Source organism: Microtus ochrogaster, chromosome 2 (assembly GCF_000317375.1).
Source record: "Microtus ochrogaster isolate Prairie Vole_2 chromosome 2, MicOch1.0, whole genome shotgun sequence".
Classification (NCBI taxonomy): domain Eukaryota; kingdom Metazoa; phylum Chordata; class Mammalia; order Rodentia; family Cricetidae; genus Microtus; species Microtus ochrogaster.
Genome location: NC_022010.1, coordinates 54353094 through 54371925, shown reverse-complemented (window position 1 = coordinate 54371925; position 18832 = coordinate 54353094). Strand labels below are relative to the sequence as shown.

The window sequence follows — 18832 nt, the reverse complement described above, 5'->3', positions numbered from 1 at the left end:
GCAGGACAGAACAAGACACGACCAAAGGGGGAGAACGAGAGACAGAGGAACAAGACAACACAAAAGAAAAACAAAAAATTTAAAAAATAAAATAAAATTTGATTGTTTCAAAGATCATCCTGGTTGGACAGATCTAGGCCTTCCTGGCTTTCTTGTGCAGAGGAAGTTTGCTTCAAGGATGCCAGGAAAGCCTAGAGTTTTCCATTTCCCCAAGACCAAAAGTGGCTCTCTTGGAAAGTAACAGCATATTACAACCTAACTCTTCAAAGGTCACCCGAAAAGAAAAAAAGGCCACAGGAATCATTCACGGGGCCATTATTAAGGATTTACATATTTCCGGTTAATATTGGCGTGTAGCGAGCTGCGTGGTGTCACACCTGATGGAGATGTATAGTCAACTCCTGAGATGGCTAAGGCCTGACCTATGCCTGATCACGCAATGATCATCAGCTGCTTGCATATGCGTGGGCCTATGGGCAGTACCCACCTGGCAGTTCGGGGTTGGCAGCCCATGCCTACTTAAGGGCTGAGAGAGGTTTGCCCGAAGAGAGAGAGAAAAAAAAAAGAGAGGAGAGAGGTCAAGGAGGGAGGGGATGAAAGAGAGGGGAAGAGAGAGAGGAGAGAGGTCAGAGAGAGAGAGAGAGAGAGAGAGAGAGAGAGAGAGAGAGAGAGAGAAGGAGAAGGAGATAAATTGCTGTGAATAAAGTCCTGAAAACTGCTGCAAGAAGAGCTTCGGATGTTGCGTCTTTCCTTGCTGGTCGAGGGTGGCCGTGACAAGTGGTGGCCTCGTATGGGGAACCTCCAAACCTCTCTCCGTGGAGCCCAGAACGTGCTGCAGTTAGGGGGTGCACCAAATAATCCTCAAGGTAAAGATTGGGGATCCGCGACAAAAAGCGGGTTTTCCTCTCTCACCGGTAGAAGAAGGGAGAGTGGGGGTAATAGGGCCGCCACCAAAGCAGATGGTTTAAAGTCAGAGCCACGATCAAAGTGGATGGTTTAAAGTATAGCCACGACAATAGTGGATGGTTTAAAATGAAAATAAAAGGAAGAATAGGATTTTAGAATGGGCGCTTCAACATCACACCTGATTTTTCTGGCTCTTAACGAGCTGTTACGGAGTGCTTTGGAGAGGTTTTTGGCTAAATGTGACACAATTGCTCCTTGGTTTGCCATCTCTGGCAATCTTAATGTGTCATCCTGGGATAGGCTTGGTAGAGATCTGAATTTTGCTGCTGAACAAGGTATGCTAAGGAAGGGAGGTATATTTGTGTGGTCTGAGTTACTGAGAACTCCAGAGTTTGTAGTGAAGTGTGAGCAGCTGCGGCTCTAAGACCAAGGAGCTCCAGGTGGCTCCAAGGCCAAGCAGCACTGAGGGTCTGCGAAGCTGCAAACACCGGAACCTGCCTCAGGACATAGAAGAGATGAGAGAGGGGAAGAGAGAGAGGAGAGAGGTCAAAGGAGAGAGAGAGAGAGAGAAGGAGATAAATTGCTGTGAATAAAGTCCTGAAAACTGCTGCAAGAAGAGCTTCGGGTGTTGCGTTTTTCCTTGCTGGTCGAGGGTGGACGCGACATTAGCGAATGAAGAACAAAGAGAATATCTTTGGAGGCAGGGCTTTTCTAAAACCTTTGGGAAGTGAGAATATTGGTCACATAACTTGGTTCTTTTTGGAAAGTCTCCATTTCCACGGTTTGACCTAGTATACACCTGCTATTGACGCTAGGCATGGGCTGCTGGTCTACACTTTCAGTATATCTGTGTCTCACAAAATCTTCCTGAGTGAAACCTAAAATGATCTGGCTATTCTGTGCTGACTGCACTGCTCTGCAGATTGGCCTCACTGACTGCGGAGGGTGAACAGACGGTGGCCAACCACTGATCTCTGAGTCACACGGCTCTGTTCAAGCACAGGCAGGACGCAGTATGCACCATTCTAACAAATCACCGGGAGCCTCCGAGGTACACAGTCCCACTTACCTCCTGTGACGGTGTTGACATGAAATACATATGGAATCACTCTGTAGACCACCAAGGGCAGTGTGGGAATACTTGCATGGCATTCTTATTACAAGGCAACATCCTCCCCCATTAAATGATTCCATATGTTTTTTGAACTTTTAGGTCAATTTCTAAAATAGTTTTTTTCTATTTTTTTTTCCTTAGCCAGCTGGCACACGCCCTTCTTTCTTGTGTGTTTACTGCTTTGTCTAACATTGGCTCTGAAACTAAATGATTGCGCTAGTTAAAAATCTTAAGGTAAGAACAGTCACTGAACAGTCACATGAGCGACCTTCTAGAAGTAAAGTCTATGGGTCTGGGACACCACTTTGCATAACTGCTTAAAGACTAGCTTTTATTAGTAGTATTGGTTCTCAGCACTTGCTGCTTTCTGATTTTGATGGTTGACATGCACTCTCTAAAGCGTGTGATCCACCCCTTCCACCTCATTACTGACAGCCTGAAGTAGCATTTGCTCCAGCGTGTGCAAAACCTCAAGCTCGAGACCCTCTAAGGTAAGGTTTCCACATCTGAAATGTACAGCTGGACCAGGGATCTACTCCTTAAACTTGAGTTAGCTCACATTTCCACAGGGCCTTGAGCGTTCTTCTCATTTCCCATTCTGAAGGAGGCCATGGGCACGAGAGCAAGAAAACAAAGGCCTATTCACTGGACCTTCATCAGGCCAGTCTGCACTGAATGCTTCATACTCACGCTTCACCTTGTGGAACTTTCTCTCACTAGACAATTTTCTTGGTATTGTCTAAAATAAGGGGGCTTGGATTAAAGAATTAGAATTCCTCATTCTAATGAGGACTCATGATGTAGAGGCTCCTAGGGCTGAAAGAATAATTTTTAGATTAAAACAGTAGAACCTAGGGAAGACTTCTTACTAATACATCCAGCTTGCTAAAGATCTCAGCCTACGCATAGTGTTTACACTGGTAAAGTTTCTGTAAAGGAGAGATCCCCTTACAGACAGTCATGCATGTTATTTTTAGTTGAACATGCTTGCTCCTCAGCTGCTCTTTGCCATGCTTGTACTCTCGGTACAATTTACAGTGGCTACGAGAAGCTGCCCAACTAGCTCTTCAAACATGTCCACCTGCCACCTTTAATGGGAAGCGTGTCTTAAACTGCACATGGTATTTTGGCTGGTGGGAAGGTGAATCTCCCTGTTAAAATGCTCTTGCTGTTGGCAGCTCTCACCTCTGACTGCGCTCTTCCTCTAGGCAAGGTCACCACCAAGGCTCTTTCCTTTCACACCCTTCTAATCCAACCATAAATTGATTCTTCACAGTGGCCATCTTTCCCTCCATCTCATATGTATGCACATTGTTTGTATGCATGTAGCATGGTTATGCCAGTAATTACTTGTGTGACCCTGGGCTTTTTAAGTGTTTTCATCTCTCTGGGTTTGTTTGTCTTCTGTGAGTGATAGATTGGACCAAGCACTTGCTAAGGCTCTGTGGGATTTACTGATCTTCATCTCAGGGTGGTCCACAACCCCTGAGGCCTCTAGGCCTAGCCTTGTCAGCAAATGACCTGAGGGCAACCTGCTTAATCACTCAAGGCTTTGGCGGCTGGCTCCACATTTTAAAACAGGACAAAGAATCCAGTTCTCTAGCCTGCCCACAGGAAAGTATGCACAAGGCACCTGGGAGCTACTTTGAGGAAGGTATTCTCTGTAGTTACTCCAGCACTGAGATGCTGGAGCTGGCCATTTCAGGGACTGCCTGATGGCCGAGATGGATTTTCCCATCACATCTGCCTAGACTGGCTCTTCTTGTTGTGGAAGGATTTCAAACAGCATCATTCAACGTTCCATCCCTACATGTCACTTATGGCAAACCTTAAAGGAAAGGGGGCAGTAATCACGAAATGAATGGTCTGTAGACTGTGCCTCTCCAAGAGAGAAACGTGAGGTGAACGTGATTAACAGTCACAGATGGCTTTCCAGATTTAAGCCTACAGTTCACATCAGCAAGTCTGCACAGTTAGGAAGGGTCATAAAATGCCAAGAGGAAATGTGAGCCACAACACGAAGGGCAGCGGGCACAAGGAATCCTCCCTTCTGGAGGACTCAGATATGAATTGTTTCTTGACTGAGTGACTTGGGCATGTTATCTAGGCTTTCTATGCCTCGGTTTCCTTATCGATAACTTAATAATAGTTCCAAAAGCATATGTGTGTGGATTTGTTTGGGAAACTGGGGAGGCACTTGGTACAAAGTAAAGGTCATTTTAAGGAAAGCTAAACTGTTCCATCCAGCCTGCAGGAAATGAGGATAAAGTAAACCAACTGAGAAATCACTTCACTGCATAAGAAAGTGAGTACTGAGTTAAAAGCCAAACCAAAATAAAAAGAAAGACATTTACAGATGATTCCCAAAGCAGGCTGTTTTAGTGAAGCTAGTAATTAAAAGCGAGGCATACAGTCCACTCTTACTCATGTTAACGGAACACGTGGTACCAAGAACAAAATGTCAACCCAAACATAGACAGGGTATTTCCTGCCTGTCAGTAACTGAGCACTGGAGGATGAGAAGCCAACCAGCAAGTGAAGAACCAGGGCAGAGGCCTATACTGGCTTTTCAAGGATGGAGTGGTAAAAGTTTATGTTTTGCTCAATTTTTCAATGCCTGCTCTTTAACCCCTCAAGGGTCAGCTCTGATACTTAACTCCATTATGACAGACAAGGAGAGAAATAAAGATAATGATAGTAAGTGGGTACAGAGGGTTCACGCCATTTCAGTGAAAGCCATCATAACAGGTCCAACCACCCCAAGTCTGCATTGTGATCTTAGCACTGGGGGCTTAGCAAGAACTCTATCGATTATTTCTTATTTTCGTCAGGGTTTTCCTGGGCTGTGTAAAGAACAGTAAATGCAGTTTTCTGCTCTACCTATGCCTCCCACTGTCTCTGCCTTTCCATCTTCTGCTGTACCACAATGCCTACTATTCTTTGGGTGAGCACAGTGTGGATAGTGGAGGAGGGGGTGAGAAAACCAAGGCATGGATCTTGGTAAGACATAAAACAGCAAGGAAGGCAGAGGACGAGGGAGCAGAGGTGTTCTGGGGAGTGCAGGTCCAGTGAATGGGGAAAATGAAGACTGGACCAGAAAACGGGAAAAGGCATGGTACTAAGAGTGGGGGTGAGCTGCAGCCCGACTGCATGATGTCAATGGCTGCGTAGCTGCTCTCCCGGAGGTGTCTGGTGAAGGAGGGCATGTAGCAACAGGATAGAGCTGGTACCGTCACCTACTGGCCTTTCTGCCTGCTTCCTGCTGACTGTCTAAGAAAGACTGCCAACTGGGAACCCACACATTCACAAACTTCTGTGGCCACACTGACAGTCCAGGTAGTCTGATGTTAAGTAGAATTTAAAGGAACTTGGTCTACATCACCTGGCCTCTTACAGTGATATTATGAGTGGGGCAGTATTAACACCCCAGAAAATGCTAGCTCCTGTTACTTCTGTGCTAATATTCTAAAGATCAGCCAGCAAATGAACAATAGCTGAGAGAGTAATATAAGTAAGTGCCCAACCCTTGCTGACTCCTCCTTCCACTGTGAGCAGTTCTTTCCCCCTAGAACATACTGAAAAATGCATGGTATTTCTGTAATATCTATTCCTAAGTGACTGTGATAATGATACAGCATTTATAGTCTAGTGCTTTTGTATCCATTACTTAATCCTCAGAGTAACCTATTATTAAGACCTGAAAAACTGTGATTCAGGTTCAAACTAGAACTTGCTTTAAAGTCACTCAGTTACAAAGTGGCTTTCCTCCTCTAAAAAGATACCCACTGTCTTGACAGAATTAATAGTTCAATTCCTATACAGATGGTCAAACCACTGTCTTGTGTCTCTCCTAGAACCCTATTGCTAACACGGATATGTTACAGCTATTACTCTTTCCACACTGAATTCATGGCTGAAAAAACTGTGCTCCCAAAGAAATGAGCAGAATTATCTTTTTTTTTTAATATTTATTTATTAATTATGTATACAATGTTCTGTCTGTGTATATGCCTGCAGGCCAGAAGAAGACACCAGACCCCATTACAGATGGTTGTGAGCCACCATGTGGTTGCTGGGAATTGAACTCAGGACCTTTGGAAGAGCAGGCAATGCTCTTAACCTCTGAGCCATCTCTCCAGCCCCGAGCAGAATTATCTTAAGTGCAAAGGATATCAATGAGCTAAAAAGCATCACCAATGGATGGGCTGCTGATAATATGGTTCAGAAAAAAAAAAACCCAAAGAACTATAATTTGTTGGTTAAAAACCACAAGTGGGAATATAGATACCCCACAATATATTCTAAAGCTATTTTTTTTTAAAGAAAGAAATCTAAAAGTCGTGCAGAGGAAAGAATGCATTTATGTATAAGTTCCTTGAATTAAGCTCTCCTGGAAAGCATGTCCACATTTTGAACATTCATTTACATACTCACTCAACAAACATTTGCTAAGAAACTACATATGCTAGCCCATATTCATTTTTAGATTTTTTTTTTTTAAAGTAAAATGCCCTAAGTTTGGATCTTAAAGGAAAGTCCCACCTGGAGTTTCCAGATAAAATATATGATACCCTGCTAAGTTGCTTGCTTTGATATCCATGGCAACACCAAGGCTTACCCTTCTAACACCCTCCACCTCTGTCTCTGGCTCACTTCTTCATTTTGATCTCAGTTTTGTCTCTTGATGGGAGAAGTGAGAACGAACCCTGCTTTGTCCATGAAAGAAGACCGGTACTTGCTTTCTTTTTCTCTAATTCTTTTGCTTCCATGTTCAATATTGAAATATAGATGAACTTTCTAAACTGCTAGTGCCAAATGACTCTAGAATGAAAGGGCAAAAGTTGTTTTTTAAAGAATTAAATGCCTGGGGCTGGAGAGATGGCTCAGAGGGTAAGAGCACTTGGCTGCTCTTCCAGAGGTCCTGAGTTCAATTCCCAGCAACCACATGGTTGCTCACAACCATCTGTAATGAGATCTGGTGCCCTCTTCTGGCGTGCGGGCATACATGGAGGCAGAATGTTGTATACATAATAAATAGATCTTAAAAAAAAAAAGAACTAAATGTCTGGTTGGCATAGGCACAATACTGTTTCCAGAAGTAGTGCCTGTTTGTGTATGTATATCATGCACTCAAACATATACATGTATATACATATGTATACACATACATACTCAAACAGATTCAGATTTACTGAGGCCCTTAATCATTTACTGCATTGTGCAGACCACACTTTGAGTACAATTCAGGTTTATAAGAATGACTTTACCTATAGCTTTTTGCTTATGTAATAAATAGGTGTGCAAAACCATTGCTGATTTTTATCACAGGAAAAGCCACTTACTTGGATTAACTAAAGGGTTCCTTGGTGAATCTACTGGAGAAATGCATTTATACAGTGAAAAGACAATTTGGGGTAGGATGTGAGTTTTATGTTACAAATTTATTTTAATACATGATCTAACAGGATGTATATGTTTTCTATCAGATGGGACTATAGAAGACACTAAAGAGGAGAGAAGATATGTACATGGTCCAAGATTAACAAAGTCAACTTTGGCTAAACAGATACTTGCAGAAACGGCTCTCCCACTTGTGGCTATTCTTAATTTTCATGGCTGTTAAATCAGCTGTTTTTTGATGAAAAGGATAAAACTACTTGAGAGCACATTTGCAATATAATACTCCACTACTAAAAAATGCTGTTTGGTTAATTCGATTGATTTCAGGTTATCACTGCATTAGCCCTTGCCCTAAGTAAACATAGTGACTTACCACTACCTAATTTTCTGTCTAAGTTCAGCAATGAATCTCTGTGTGTATTGGGAGGTGTGAAAACTAAAACTGAAGCACAAGTGATGGGCATACAGCCACACAACATCTAACATCATATCCTGAGTTAGACTGAACTACAAAGAGGGCGAAGTTCAGCTTAGGCATTGTGCTATTTCAGTTTTTCAGTTGCATATGGAGTGTTCTTATTTATCAATGTCTTCCCTTTTCTTCTAGTCCTCTACTTAAATGTACTTTATATATATATTATATATAATATAAAGTATTTACATGTAAAGTATACTCTATATAAATGTGCATTATATATATAAATATATATTTAAAGTATCTCTCTATATAAAGTATAGTCTATATAAATGTGCTTTATACTTTATCTCTTAGATTTGTGTTAGCCTGGTGTGAGAAATTAGGCTGCTCTGAGGAGTGAATATTTCTTCTGTATTAGAATTCAGGTATGTAAGTATTCCCTGAAAAATGATTTGATTTAACATAACTATTCTAGACTTAAATTTTTGCCAAGAGAATGACTCTTGTAAGAATTTCAAATATGATTGTTGCTGTGCTCAGTGACTTTATTCCTAAGAGAACCTCTGTGAAGCCATAACCGCACATCTGTTATACGGAGGCACATCTAGTTGTGTCCTACTATAGAGCTAGGGAAAGGGCAGCCTCGGAGGTCTGCAGACCTTTGTCTCCGGCGTGGTAGAGTCCAGGGAACCATTATCTTTCCCAAGTACTCTGGACAGTACCTTTATGAAACAATCCATCCTCTCTTTAAATTACAGAAGCCCAGTCCTTTGCAGAAGCAAACAGCTCTGAGCAGCTTGTTCAACTTTTTCTTTTATTTAGTTGAAAGACTCTCTGTAGAGCTTTCAGTTGCCCAGTTCCATTTTATTTTATTTTTTGAGCCAAATAGAATAAACTTAATGTCTCCTCTTCCCAGCCATCTTAATAATGGTAACAATAGCTACAACTTATACAGTGCTTACTATGCTAGGAACACCTGTAAGTCATGTTAATATAATTCTTCGAAGCAGCACAAGGACATCACTACTATTCTCTCTCTTTAAAGTAGTTAAGTGATTTCTTCCAAGGTGCCACAGTTTAGTAGCAAGTAACTGGGCCAGGCTGAGCAATCTGCCTCCAAAGAGCAAGCTTTGAACCTATACCACGTCAATACTTAGGTGTTGGATATGATGTCCTGACTCTTCTCTTCTGCAGGCTGCACACTCCTATGACATCCTTTTTCTATATAGGGTGTTTATGATATGGGGTACTTCATTCCTATGTCGGGTATAGCTAGACTTCTAGAAGGGGTCCACGGTGGGGTTTCTTTGAAATTTGAATGACTCCAACCCTTCCCCTTCTACCTGTTCTCCTGTTCTGCCCCTCCCACAGCCCTAAATACCCTGTTGCCAAGTCTTCAGAGAAGCAGCACTCACCTGTATGGACGAACATGTGCTTGACGTAGTTCTGTTTGGCTGTGAAAGTCTTGTTGCAGAGAGTACACTCATAAGGCTTTTTTTCACCTTGCCCACTGGCTGTGCTGTGGCCTGCAGATGATGCCAGGGGCTGTGGCGCTGGCAGCTGTGCAGTAAAGGTGGACAGGCCGGGCTGGGACACTGTCACAAACTGGGTCTGCTGGCCTGTCAGGGGCTGTGGCAGGCTGAAGAGAAAAGGCTTGGGGCCACTGCCCGCGGGCTGGGTAGTGAAGAGGGCTGGCAGGTAGGTGTTGCCAGCTGTGCCAATGACCTGTGTGTTGCTGGTCAAGGTCAGAGGCATCCTCAGGTTGCTGGTGAGCGTTTCTGTCTGGCGTAAATAGAGCTGGGTACTTGGCAATGGTTGCCCAATGGATGTGTTGACTGAAGGCTGTTGCAGGACACCCTTATCGGAGCTGTTACTGACAGTGATCACTGTGTTGTCCATCTCCACTTCGTTGCTTCTCTCCGGAGAGGAGGCACCTGTTTCTAGCTGGTTTGGCTGGACACTGCCCTCAGTTGGAGCTTCTGCTGCCTGCTCAGGTTGGGCGGGTTCCGCCTGACCGTCCCTTGTGGCTCCTGCCCCAAACTGTTGCTCCACTGAGTCAGGCTCAGTGCCAATAGAGGAGCTGACCCCGGAATCAAAGCTTTCACCTTTGGGCTCGCTCTCGGTGCCCTCGGCCTGGTCAGTGTCTTCTGTGCACTCCTCGGATTCATTGCGCTCTAGGATCTGCACCCTTTGCTGCCCGTAGTAGTCATAGTCATCTTCCATTTCCTGCTTGATGTGGATGTTGCCCACAAGAGTCTGGATGCGCACGGGCCGGGGCTGCTTGCGGCAGTGTGTCGTCTCAGGGGTGGTGGACAGGTAGCGCTCCATCTGCTGCGAGCGCTCATGGATGCGTGTGATCCAGCTGGGGTCTTCTATGTGGTGGTCACGGGGCAGGCCGAGTGCAGTTTCGTGGTGGCTGACCACTGCACCACTGTAGAAGGAGCGCTCGCCGCTGCCATTCTGCATGGAACAAGCGTACAGTGCCGAGTAGATTCTGTCCACACTGTGTTGTGGATGGCTCTGCAGGTAGCCTGATTCCGTGTCACTGCTCTGGCCAGATGTGCCTGACTCTGGTGTGCCTCTTGGTGTGTCCTGGCCAGAATCCTGGATGCCGGGGAACACATCGCCCACATTTTGAGACACGATGCGTGTGCACTCATCTATGACTGTTTTGATCTGCAGGATGCTGGCAGCTGTGAGGATCTGCAGAGCTTCCGACTGTGAGACTCGCAGCACACCGCTGTACATGAAGTCAATGAGCTTTTGCACCGACTGTACTGACACCACCGATGGGATTTCGATGTCACTGTAGCCCAGCAGCAGCTTGTCTTGGAAGAAGGGGCTGCCGGCTGCCAGCACGCAGCGGTGTGCGCGCAGCATGCTCCCGTGGATGCGAACCGTCACGTCACAGAAGTGGCCACGGTTGCGCTGCTCGTTGAGGGTCTCGAGCACGGAATTGCTGAAGTTGTGAAGGTTGATGCTGTGAATGCGCTCGGTCATCCCCTTGCAACTGATGTCACCTGCAGTACAGTAAGGCAAATACAAACAGGGCACATAGTCAGATTTCGCTGATTGGATTTCTAACACTAATAGCCAGAACCTTGAAGACGCACACAAGTTGGTCAGGCTGCTCACACAGCCTAGGCAACCAATGCCTTGAGTTTCTCTCCACCTCTGGTTTTAGTGTTCCAGCTATATGGGATATCACATTCATACCGGAACCCAAAAAATTCAGGCGAAGTTGTCTTCTCAAAGGATAACCAGATAGGTTGTTGTCTGCTATTTCTGTAGCTACCGCATGAAGAACAGAGTGGACCAAGATGTATTTGAATTTAGGGAACACTCCACCTTACTTTGGTTAGGCCAAATCCCAAGTCCTCTGGGAATTTTAATTTCACCTCTTCTCAAGTTACTACTGAAGTTTCTTATTTTTATTGATAGGCAGTATCAGTATTCATAGTTTAAAAATCCCTTCCTAGTATACATGGCACGTTATCATATCCCATATCATATATGTAAAAATTCTAGGAAAATTCAACCCAGACTAAGATGTTTAGCAAACAGCTTCCACCACGCTTTTCAGATTGTAGGGTAAGCAATCTGCCTGCAGGAGGGGCACTTTCTCACTGCTTTCAGTACCTGTACTCTTCTTACAGTCCCTGACAGTCTGAGCATTTTCAAGGATGGCTCTTTGTGATACAGGTGCTGCTGATGCTTAATGAAGGATTTTTCTTTTCTTTTCTTTCTTTCTTTTTTTCTTTCTTCCTTTCTTTTTGAGATAGGTTCTTACTATGTCACTTAGGTGGTCCTGAAACTCACTACATAGCCGAGGCCGGCCTTGAGATCTGCCAGCCTCTTCCTCCTGAGTACTGGAATTAAAGTACTCGGGAAGAATGTCTTAAAAGGCCGGAGCAGGAAGTGCTGAGTGTGGTCACACTAGGTGATCACATTTATTATTCAAAAAAGCCACTTTCAGAGTGAAAGAGAGCACTGTTAATAACCAGGCCAGGAGATCAGGAAGGGATCTAGAGGTGGGATACAAGCTTTCTTTGAGCAATAGGATGTTTTGTAGAACTATTAAACAGCCCCCAGGAGGAAGAAAATAATCTCTGTGGAAGCTCTGCGCATCTGACCAACTCCCATCCCTATGTTTCAGGCTGTCTAGCCAGGTGCTAATGCTAGCATGGCTCCATGCAGAGAAGAAAACAGACGTGTACAGCACAGTCCCAGGCACGCCCCATTTTCTACCTCACCTCTCGGGTCTCTCAAGATACCTTTCTACAAGTCATTCTTCAGCCAGAACCACACAGTCACTTCACAATCTGCAACGCCCCCTTTGGACAGAAGCCATGCCTGGATTAAGAGGTACCTGAAAGACTAGTGAGGAGCACTTCCGGTTCTGTCTGAGAGGGGATTATCGTCGATGACTAGATTATGAGGGTCTGGCCTACTAAGCTGATTAAGCCCTTAGTAGATTAAAAGTAAGACACCATTTGGGGAGGTGGTTAAAGGTAGGAGGCGGGCCTGGCTGGAGGAAGTAATCACAGGTCAAGGGGCCCTTTGGGGCTGATCTTGCTGTGGCGTTTCGAATTTTCTGCTTCCTGTATATAATGCAGTGAAGAACCACGCCTGCCATATATGTCCATTGTTACACCGGGGCCAACCAAGCCTGAGCTGAACCCTCTGACACCACGACCCAAGAAAAACCTTTCCTCCCAGTGGTACTTAGTTATTGTCAACTTGACATAAGCCAGAGACACCAGGGAAGAGGGAATCCCAATTGAGAAACTGCCTCCATCAGATTAACCTGTTGCTATGGGGGCAATTTCCTGATTGCTAATAATTGATGAAGGAGAGCCCTGGGCAGATGGTCTTGGTGTGAAAAACGAGGCTGAGAAGTTGGGAGGCACGCTGTCTTAGTGCCCTACAGCGGGGAAAAGACACCCGGACCACGGTAACTCTTAAAAATAAACCATTTAAGTGGGGCTGGCTTACAGTTCCAGAAGTTTAGTCCATGATCATCATGGCGGGGACCTTGCGGCACACAAGCAGACTTGGTGCTGGAGAACCAGCTCAGAATTCCACGTCTAGATCCGTAGGCCGGAAGAGAGCAATACTGAGCCGGGCTTGGGCTTTTGAAATCCCAAAGCCCTCCCCCAGGGAGACACTTCCTCCAAAAAGGCTACACCTACTCGAACAAAGCCGTAGCCCTAATCATTATCAAGGATAGCCACTCCCTGAGGACTGAGCATTCAAATCCCTCAACCCAGGTGGGCCATTCTTATTCAAAGGACCACACGGTGTTCCTGCTGGTTCTGCTGCTTCATTCCTCCCCGGAGGCTCACTTCCTCTATCATTCCTTCCATTTTTTTCTTGAAAAGTTTTTTTTTTATATACAATATATTCAGATCTCAGCTTCCCTTCTAGATGCTGCCTTAACTTTCCTCCTTAACAGACTCTAACCTGTAAAACAGCATAAACCCTTTGCTTACCAAGTTAGTTTGGAACATGGTCTTTATCACGGGAACAGGAATCCAACTAGGATACCCCCTCAAGGTTTTTTCTGTCATGATTTGGTCACAATGGTGAGAAGAGTATGAATCCAAAACCAAGCTATCAGGTTGAGAGAGGCCAAGGAAGTGGGCTTTCAAAACAAAGCAGCCTCACACTGATTGCAACCTAGATCTCTGTATCTTGTAGTAAGCAACCCCAGAGAAATTGGCCTGTGTGCCACATCAGGGGTCCATTCAGCTGCTGCAACCATCAGCTCTTAAGTGAAAGCTAAAGACTTCCTCCAGTCTTCCTGCTTCTAGGCCTGGGGACTTCGCCGTAGCTGCGGCCATCTAACTTAAACACGTCCACGTGCACGTCAGCGTGTACAATATGTCTATTTATGAGAAATAAACCAATTAGTCCTGGGACTCAATGTATTACTTTCTACACATGCTTTCACTGTCACCGAAGCCTCTCTCTCATTTAAGCAGTTAGCTGGCTGTACACAGATGGCAGGAGGATCGCCATCTCTGGGCAAGGTGAGCTTATTAGACATCTTTTCAATGCATATGTGACCATGGTGCCACTCACAGGGACTGCACTGCAGAGGTAGATGATCCAGCTGACTTCCTTTAGCGGATTCTAGGGAGCAGTCCCTTCCCAATTGTTACCCTTGTTAATGTCCTTATAGCATTTTACACAGTATGAAATTCTCTACCTAAGACCTCCTTTGTTTCTGCAGGTTTTGTGGTAAATTTCAGGACATTATTGCTGTTTTCTGTGAGGCAAAAGGAAGTTATGGTTCTAAAGTTTCTACCTGATTTGATCAAAGTTGTATGCATCAAGCAAGTAAGTAGCAGAGTTGGGATTAGAACCCATACTTCTTGGTACTATGAAGAGTGACACGTGAATAACTAAGAATCTAGGACTATGCTCATTCTCATTTGAAAAAGAGACAAAGAGACTCAAAGCTATGACAGACATTGCTTAAGAGATGAGAGAGTACTAAAAATCTATTTTATCTTACATATTTTTACACACACACTTTCATGAGAAAACTCTGACAAAGCTGGAGTGAAGATTTAGCAAATCTAAATAATGAGGTTATTTGCTATATAGCAAATATGACTATTACATTACTGTTTTCAGCCACTTCACCAAGAACCACAGAAGAAAAGGAAAACTCTACAAGATACAAGCTACAAAGATACAAGCTGTTCCTATCAGCCTTCTGGATTTCTATGGACAGGACTCTAAACATCTCCCTCAGTACACTAGGCCCCCACCGCAGTGAGCTGCCATGAAAGGCTGACTTCTCTTTTGCTGATGATGGTACAGATGTGATGGAAAGGCTGCCTCTCCATTCAAGCACGCCTCACTCCTCCAGCACACAATGCCGAGGCAATTCCTTTCCCAGGCTTGCTTTTATTTTTAAGACGAATACAGTGGGAAAGTTTCTGCCACAGTAAGGCAAAGTCCAGGCTTTTGTGAGCACGTCCTTTTCATCCAATGGGCATTAATGTATAGATTCCAATGGGATAAATTTGAAATAGCCTACTGTAGATCTGTCCCCCATTGAAAACAAATCTTGATTAGATGGTATTCAGGACTGTATAGGAAGGAATGGTGTGAAAATGCTAACTCCATTCTTTTCGAGACTGGCACTGAATAGGCATTTGGGCTATTCAAAATAACCAAGAAAAAAACCCCACAAAACCTCCCAACACCCCCAAACCAACTAACCTCTCTCCCCTGGAAATCCCAACTCTTCAACTACACAACTTTACATAGATTTTTGTGTATCTGAAAATGCCACATTGCCTTAAGGAAACCCACAGTGGAATGACAATAAAACTGATGGCAAAGAGAAAAGTGTTATTAAAAATAGCTCTCTTCATATATTTTAAAGAATAACCTACCCACCTGGCTTTCTACCAGAGCAAGAAAGCCAGTCTGTGATGACACTCAGTGGGAACATTCCAGGAATGTCCTGTGGACAGTGAGGTTGTCACTACTCTTCAGTGATGGTTCTGCGAGCACAGAAATGGATGGGGCTGGAGCAGGGCTGAGTCCCCAAGGTGAAATCTGCCTGCAGAAATGGGTGGTGAGGGGGCCTGGCGCTCAGCTTTAGAGGAACTTTGCCCCTGCCTGTCCTGCAAGCCGCAGGGGTCCTCGGATAGGACTTAGCATGAGAATAAAAAGCTGCCTGCGCATGAGAGAAAGGAACAAGAAAGGGAACAGCAGGCAATGCAATCTTTTTAATTAGGTGTGAAATCCAGTCCTTTCTCAGGCAGGAGAGCAAAGGGACTTTAAAAGAGAGGAGTGCAAGTCTAAGGTGCAGGGAAGGGGGCTGGGCAAGTGGGGGAAGGGGAGGCAAGTCCGCAAAAAAGAGGAAATACCAGTTTTCAAATTAAAGCCAGTGTGAACTTTGGTCAAATCAACAGGTCTAAATCAAAGTAGTGCCGAAGGAAGAGCAGTTACTCAGCACGTGAGCTAGGCGCCCGCAGAGGTGGCCAGGTATCCAGAGCTCAGCCTCCAACAATGCGCTCATTTTAGTCTTGTCCCAGGGCCATTGTTGGTACAGACTGTGCCGCTGCAGGAGGCTTTCCCTGGGTTTTGGGCATTTGCTCCAAGGTACTCACTTACTCATCTCCTGGCCCAAAGCTGCTAACATTTTATACAAGAAGGTAGACAATCTTCAGTCAAAGTTGACTTTTAGAAAAGGATAGTCCATGATAGCCATATAAGATTCCAAGGAAAGGGAAAAGGAGATAACCAAGTACTAACGGAGGTGGAAACCTAGGTGAAGCCGGCTATGCTGTTTCCAGCTCCTGAAGGCAATTTGTTTCCCAAAGTTTGACTTGAGTTTGGGTTTTAGCAGAACATATTTCTTTGACAGTTTATATTAATCTATAGAAGAATAAGGGGATGAGATATTTTTGTTGTTGTTGTTTTGTTTTGTTTTTCGAGACAGGGTTTCTCTGTAGCTTTGGAGCCTGTCCTGGAACTAGCTCTGTAGACCAGGCTGGTCTCGAACTCACAGAGATCCACCTGTCTCTGCCTCCCGAGTGCTGGGATTAAAGGCGTGCGCCACCACCGCCCGGCAATGAGATATTTTTGAAGACTTTTTGGATGCTAAAATGAATAAAGCAACCCCAATATACATTTTTAATTCACCCAACAAAACGAAGTTTGAAATAAAGGTCAGCTGAAAGCTTTGTAACAACCCTTCTCTCCTTTCTGCCCCTCCTGCCTCTCCCCGTCTTCCTTTTCCTTTTCTTTCTTCTCTCACCTTCCTTCCCCTCTTCTCCGTTCTCTTCTCTTTTCTCCTCTTTCATCCCCTCCCTCCCCTCTCCCCTCTCTTTTTCTCTCCTCTCCTCCCCTCCCCTCTTGCATCCCTTCATTTCCCTTCAGATTAAGTTCTACTAAGTTTTATGTATGGGCAACTGGGAAGCAAAGCTGAGAGCTAGGAAAACTCTTGTTCTATGACACTAAGGCCAACCCCAAACTCTAGCAGAATGTTTCGTTTCTAATTTCCTTTTCCATTGGTCTAATTTCCTTTGAAATTTGTTTGAAGGCTGAAGCTAGATATACATCACTGTTGGAGTTCATAGGTCCAAAGGAAGAAACAATCCCAGGCAGCTTTCCTATTGATTTCTCATAGGCTCTTTCTTCCTTTTAGCCTAAATCTCTGGCTTGCCAACTTTAAACCAAGTCTGCTGTGAGCCCAAGACAGAATGAAACTTTGCTGGCTACATGGTAAAATTATAAATAAATATAACTGACTTATGGTAAAAGCTGCTGTGAGCGTTGCTTCGAGTTTAACTAGTTCATTAGTGAAACATTTACTGAGAATACCCCAGAGTAAATGTACATGTTTTGAAATCTAAAACGAAGAAGATATCTATCCATCCAAACATATCTGAAGGATATTAACCAGTCAGCCTGGATACCCACATTGTTCGGGGAACAGCATTCTCCTTTGATCTTTCTGTAATCTGCCCGTTAAAAAACTGATTATGTTCCTCTCTTGGCTCTGCTTAGAAAGGAGCTTGGAGTCAAGATTTAGGTCACACTATAGAAACAGAGTAGGCTTCAGTATTTGCTGTCCTATATAAAAATTCATCCAAACTTATTTAGCAATTTATTTTACCTCAACTTTGATTTCTTGTTTGCCGTTATATAAAAATATGTGTCTTAATAAGTATTGAATTTTGAAAGTCAGCCTAAATACTTTTAGGTCACAGCAAAGTATAGTAAAAAAAAAAATCAGTCTACAAGTACTTAATCAATAACTTATGGAACCAATTCCAAACATAAAGGAAAAACCCAGTTTTAGTATTACCACATCATCTGTATGCATGTCAGGATTCTCTGGAGACATAGAATCAGTAGGATATTAATATAGACATGTGAAGGGGGATTATTAAGAAAACTGGCTCATGTAATTATGGAAGTTAAGAAGTCCTGTGGCAGATCATCTCAGGCTGAGACATTGGGATCCTGGTGGCACTGTTCAGTCCAGGTCTGAAAATCTGAGAACCAGGGAGACCTATGGTGTGACTCTCAGGTTTAGGCTGAGTCAGTGTCCAGGGACCCAGAGAGAGGGTGGCTTGTATATGTTCTGGAACCCAACTGACAGTAAACCATATGTTTTGAAGTTCCAGTTGTCAGTAGGGATACCAATGCCAATTTCTTTCTGTATTTATTTTCTCTAGAGCAGCAATCAATTAGATGATTCCCACCTCACAGAGGGCGAGTCTTTCTCACTGGTCTTCTCAATTGTACATGCTTACCCTGGTAACTTGGAGATACTCTGGCAGATGCTCACACATTGCTTTTTGAGGTTTCTAGCTGTACTAGCTTCCTTTCCTGTTGCTATTATAAAACACCCTGATGAAAGTGATTTAGGGGAAAAAGGGTCTTTTGTACATTACAATTCAGATTACAGTTCATCACTGTGGGTAAGGAACAGAGGCAGGGGCCTGAGAAAACTAGTTACATTGCATCCACAGTCAAGAAGCGGAGAGGAAAGAATTAATGCATGCTTTTGCTCAGTTCACTCTCTCCATTCTTATACAGTGCTGTTTCCTGATCAGGGACTGATGCTACCCACAGTGGGTGGGTCTTCCCACGAATCAAAGTAAAATTCCCACAGATGCGTCCCTAGGTCAACCTAATCTAGACAGGCCCTTATTATGACTTCCTTTCTGGGTGAGTCTAGATTGTTACCTTGACAATTAAACCAACCTTAACACTAGACATCTTTGGTTGTTAAGAAATTAGGATGTGGGGTCAGTTGCAAGAGGTCACTAGATCGTATTCATGAAGGGTAGACCTTGACTGAGGCACCTTCCTTTCTTTCTCAGATCCTCTGCCACCATGAGGGGCAGCTCTGCATTGTTATGCCCTCTTGCCTTGCCAGGGGACCATAAACAACAGAGCGGGACAACACTAAATACCTAGTTGTTGTTGTTGTTGTTGTTGTTGTTGTTGTTGTT

The 18832-nt window shown here is 44.1% G+C and overlaps 1 protein-coding gene across 5 annotated transcripts in view; it reads right to left on the bottom strand.

Moving 5' to 3' along the window:
- Zbtb20 (zinc finger and BTB domain containing 20) overlaps window positions 1-18832 on the bottom strand; it is a 140002-nt gene that overhangs the window by 20532 nt on the left and 100638 nt on the right. For all 5 annotated transcript variants that reach the window (XM_026786030.1, XM_026786033.1, XM_026786034.1 and 2 more), the window contains one exon: window positions 9254-10858. In XM_026786030.1, the coding sequence (XP_026641831.1) occupies window positions 9254-10858 (1605 nt within the window). The remainder of the gene's footprint in view (window positions 1-9253; window positions 10859-18832) is intronic.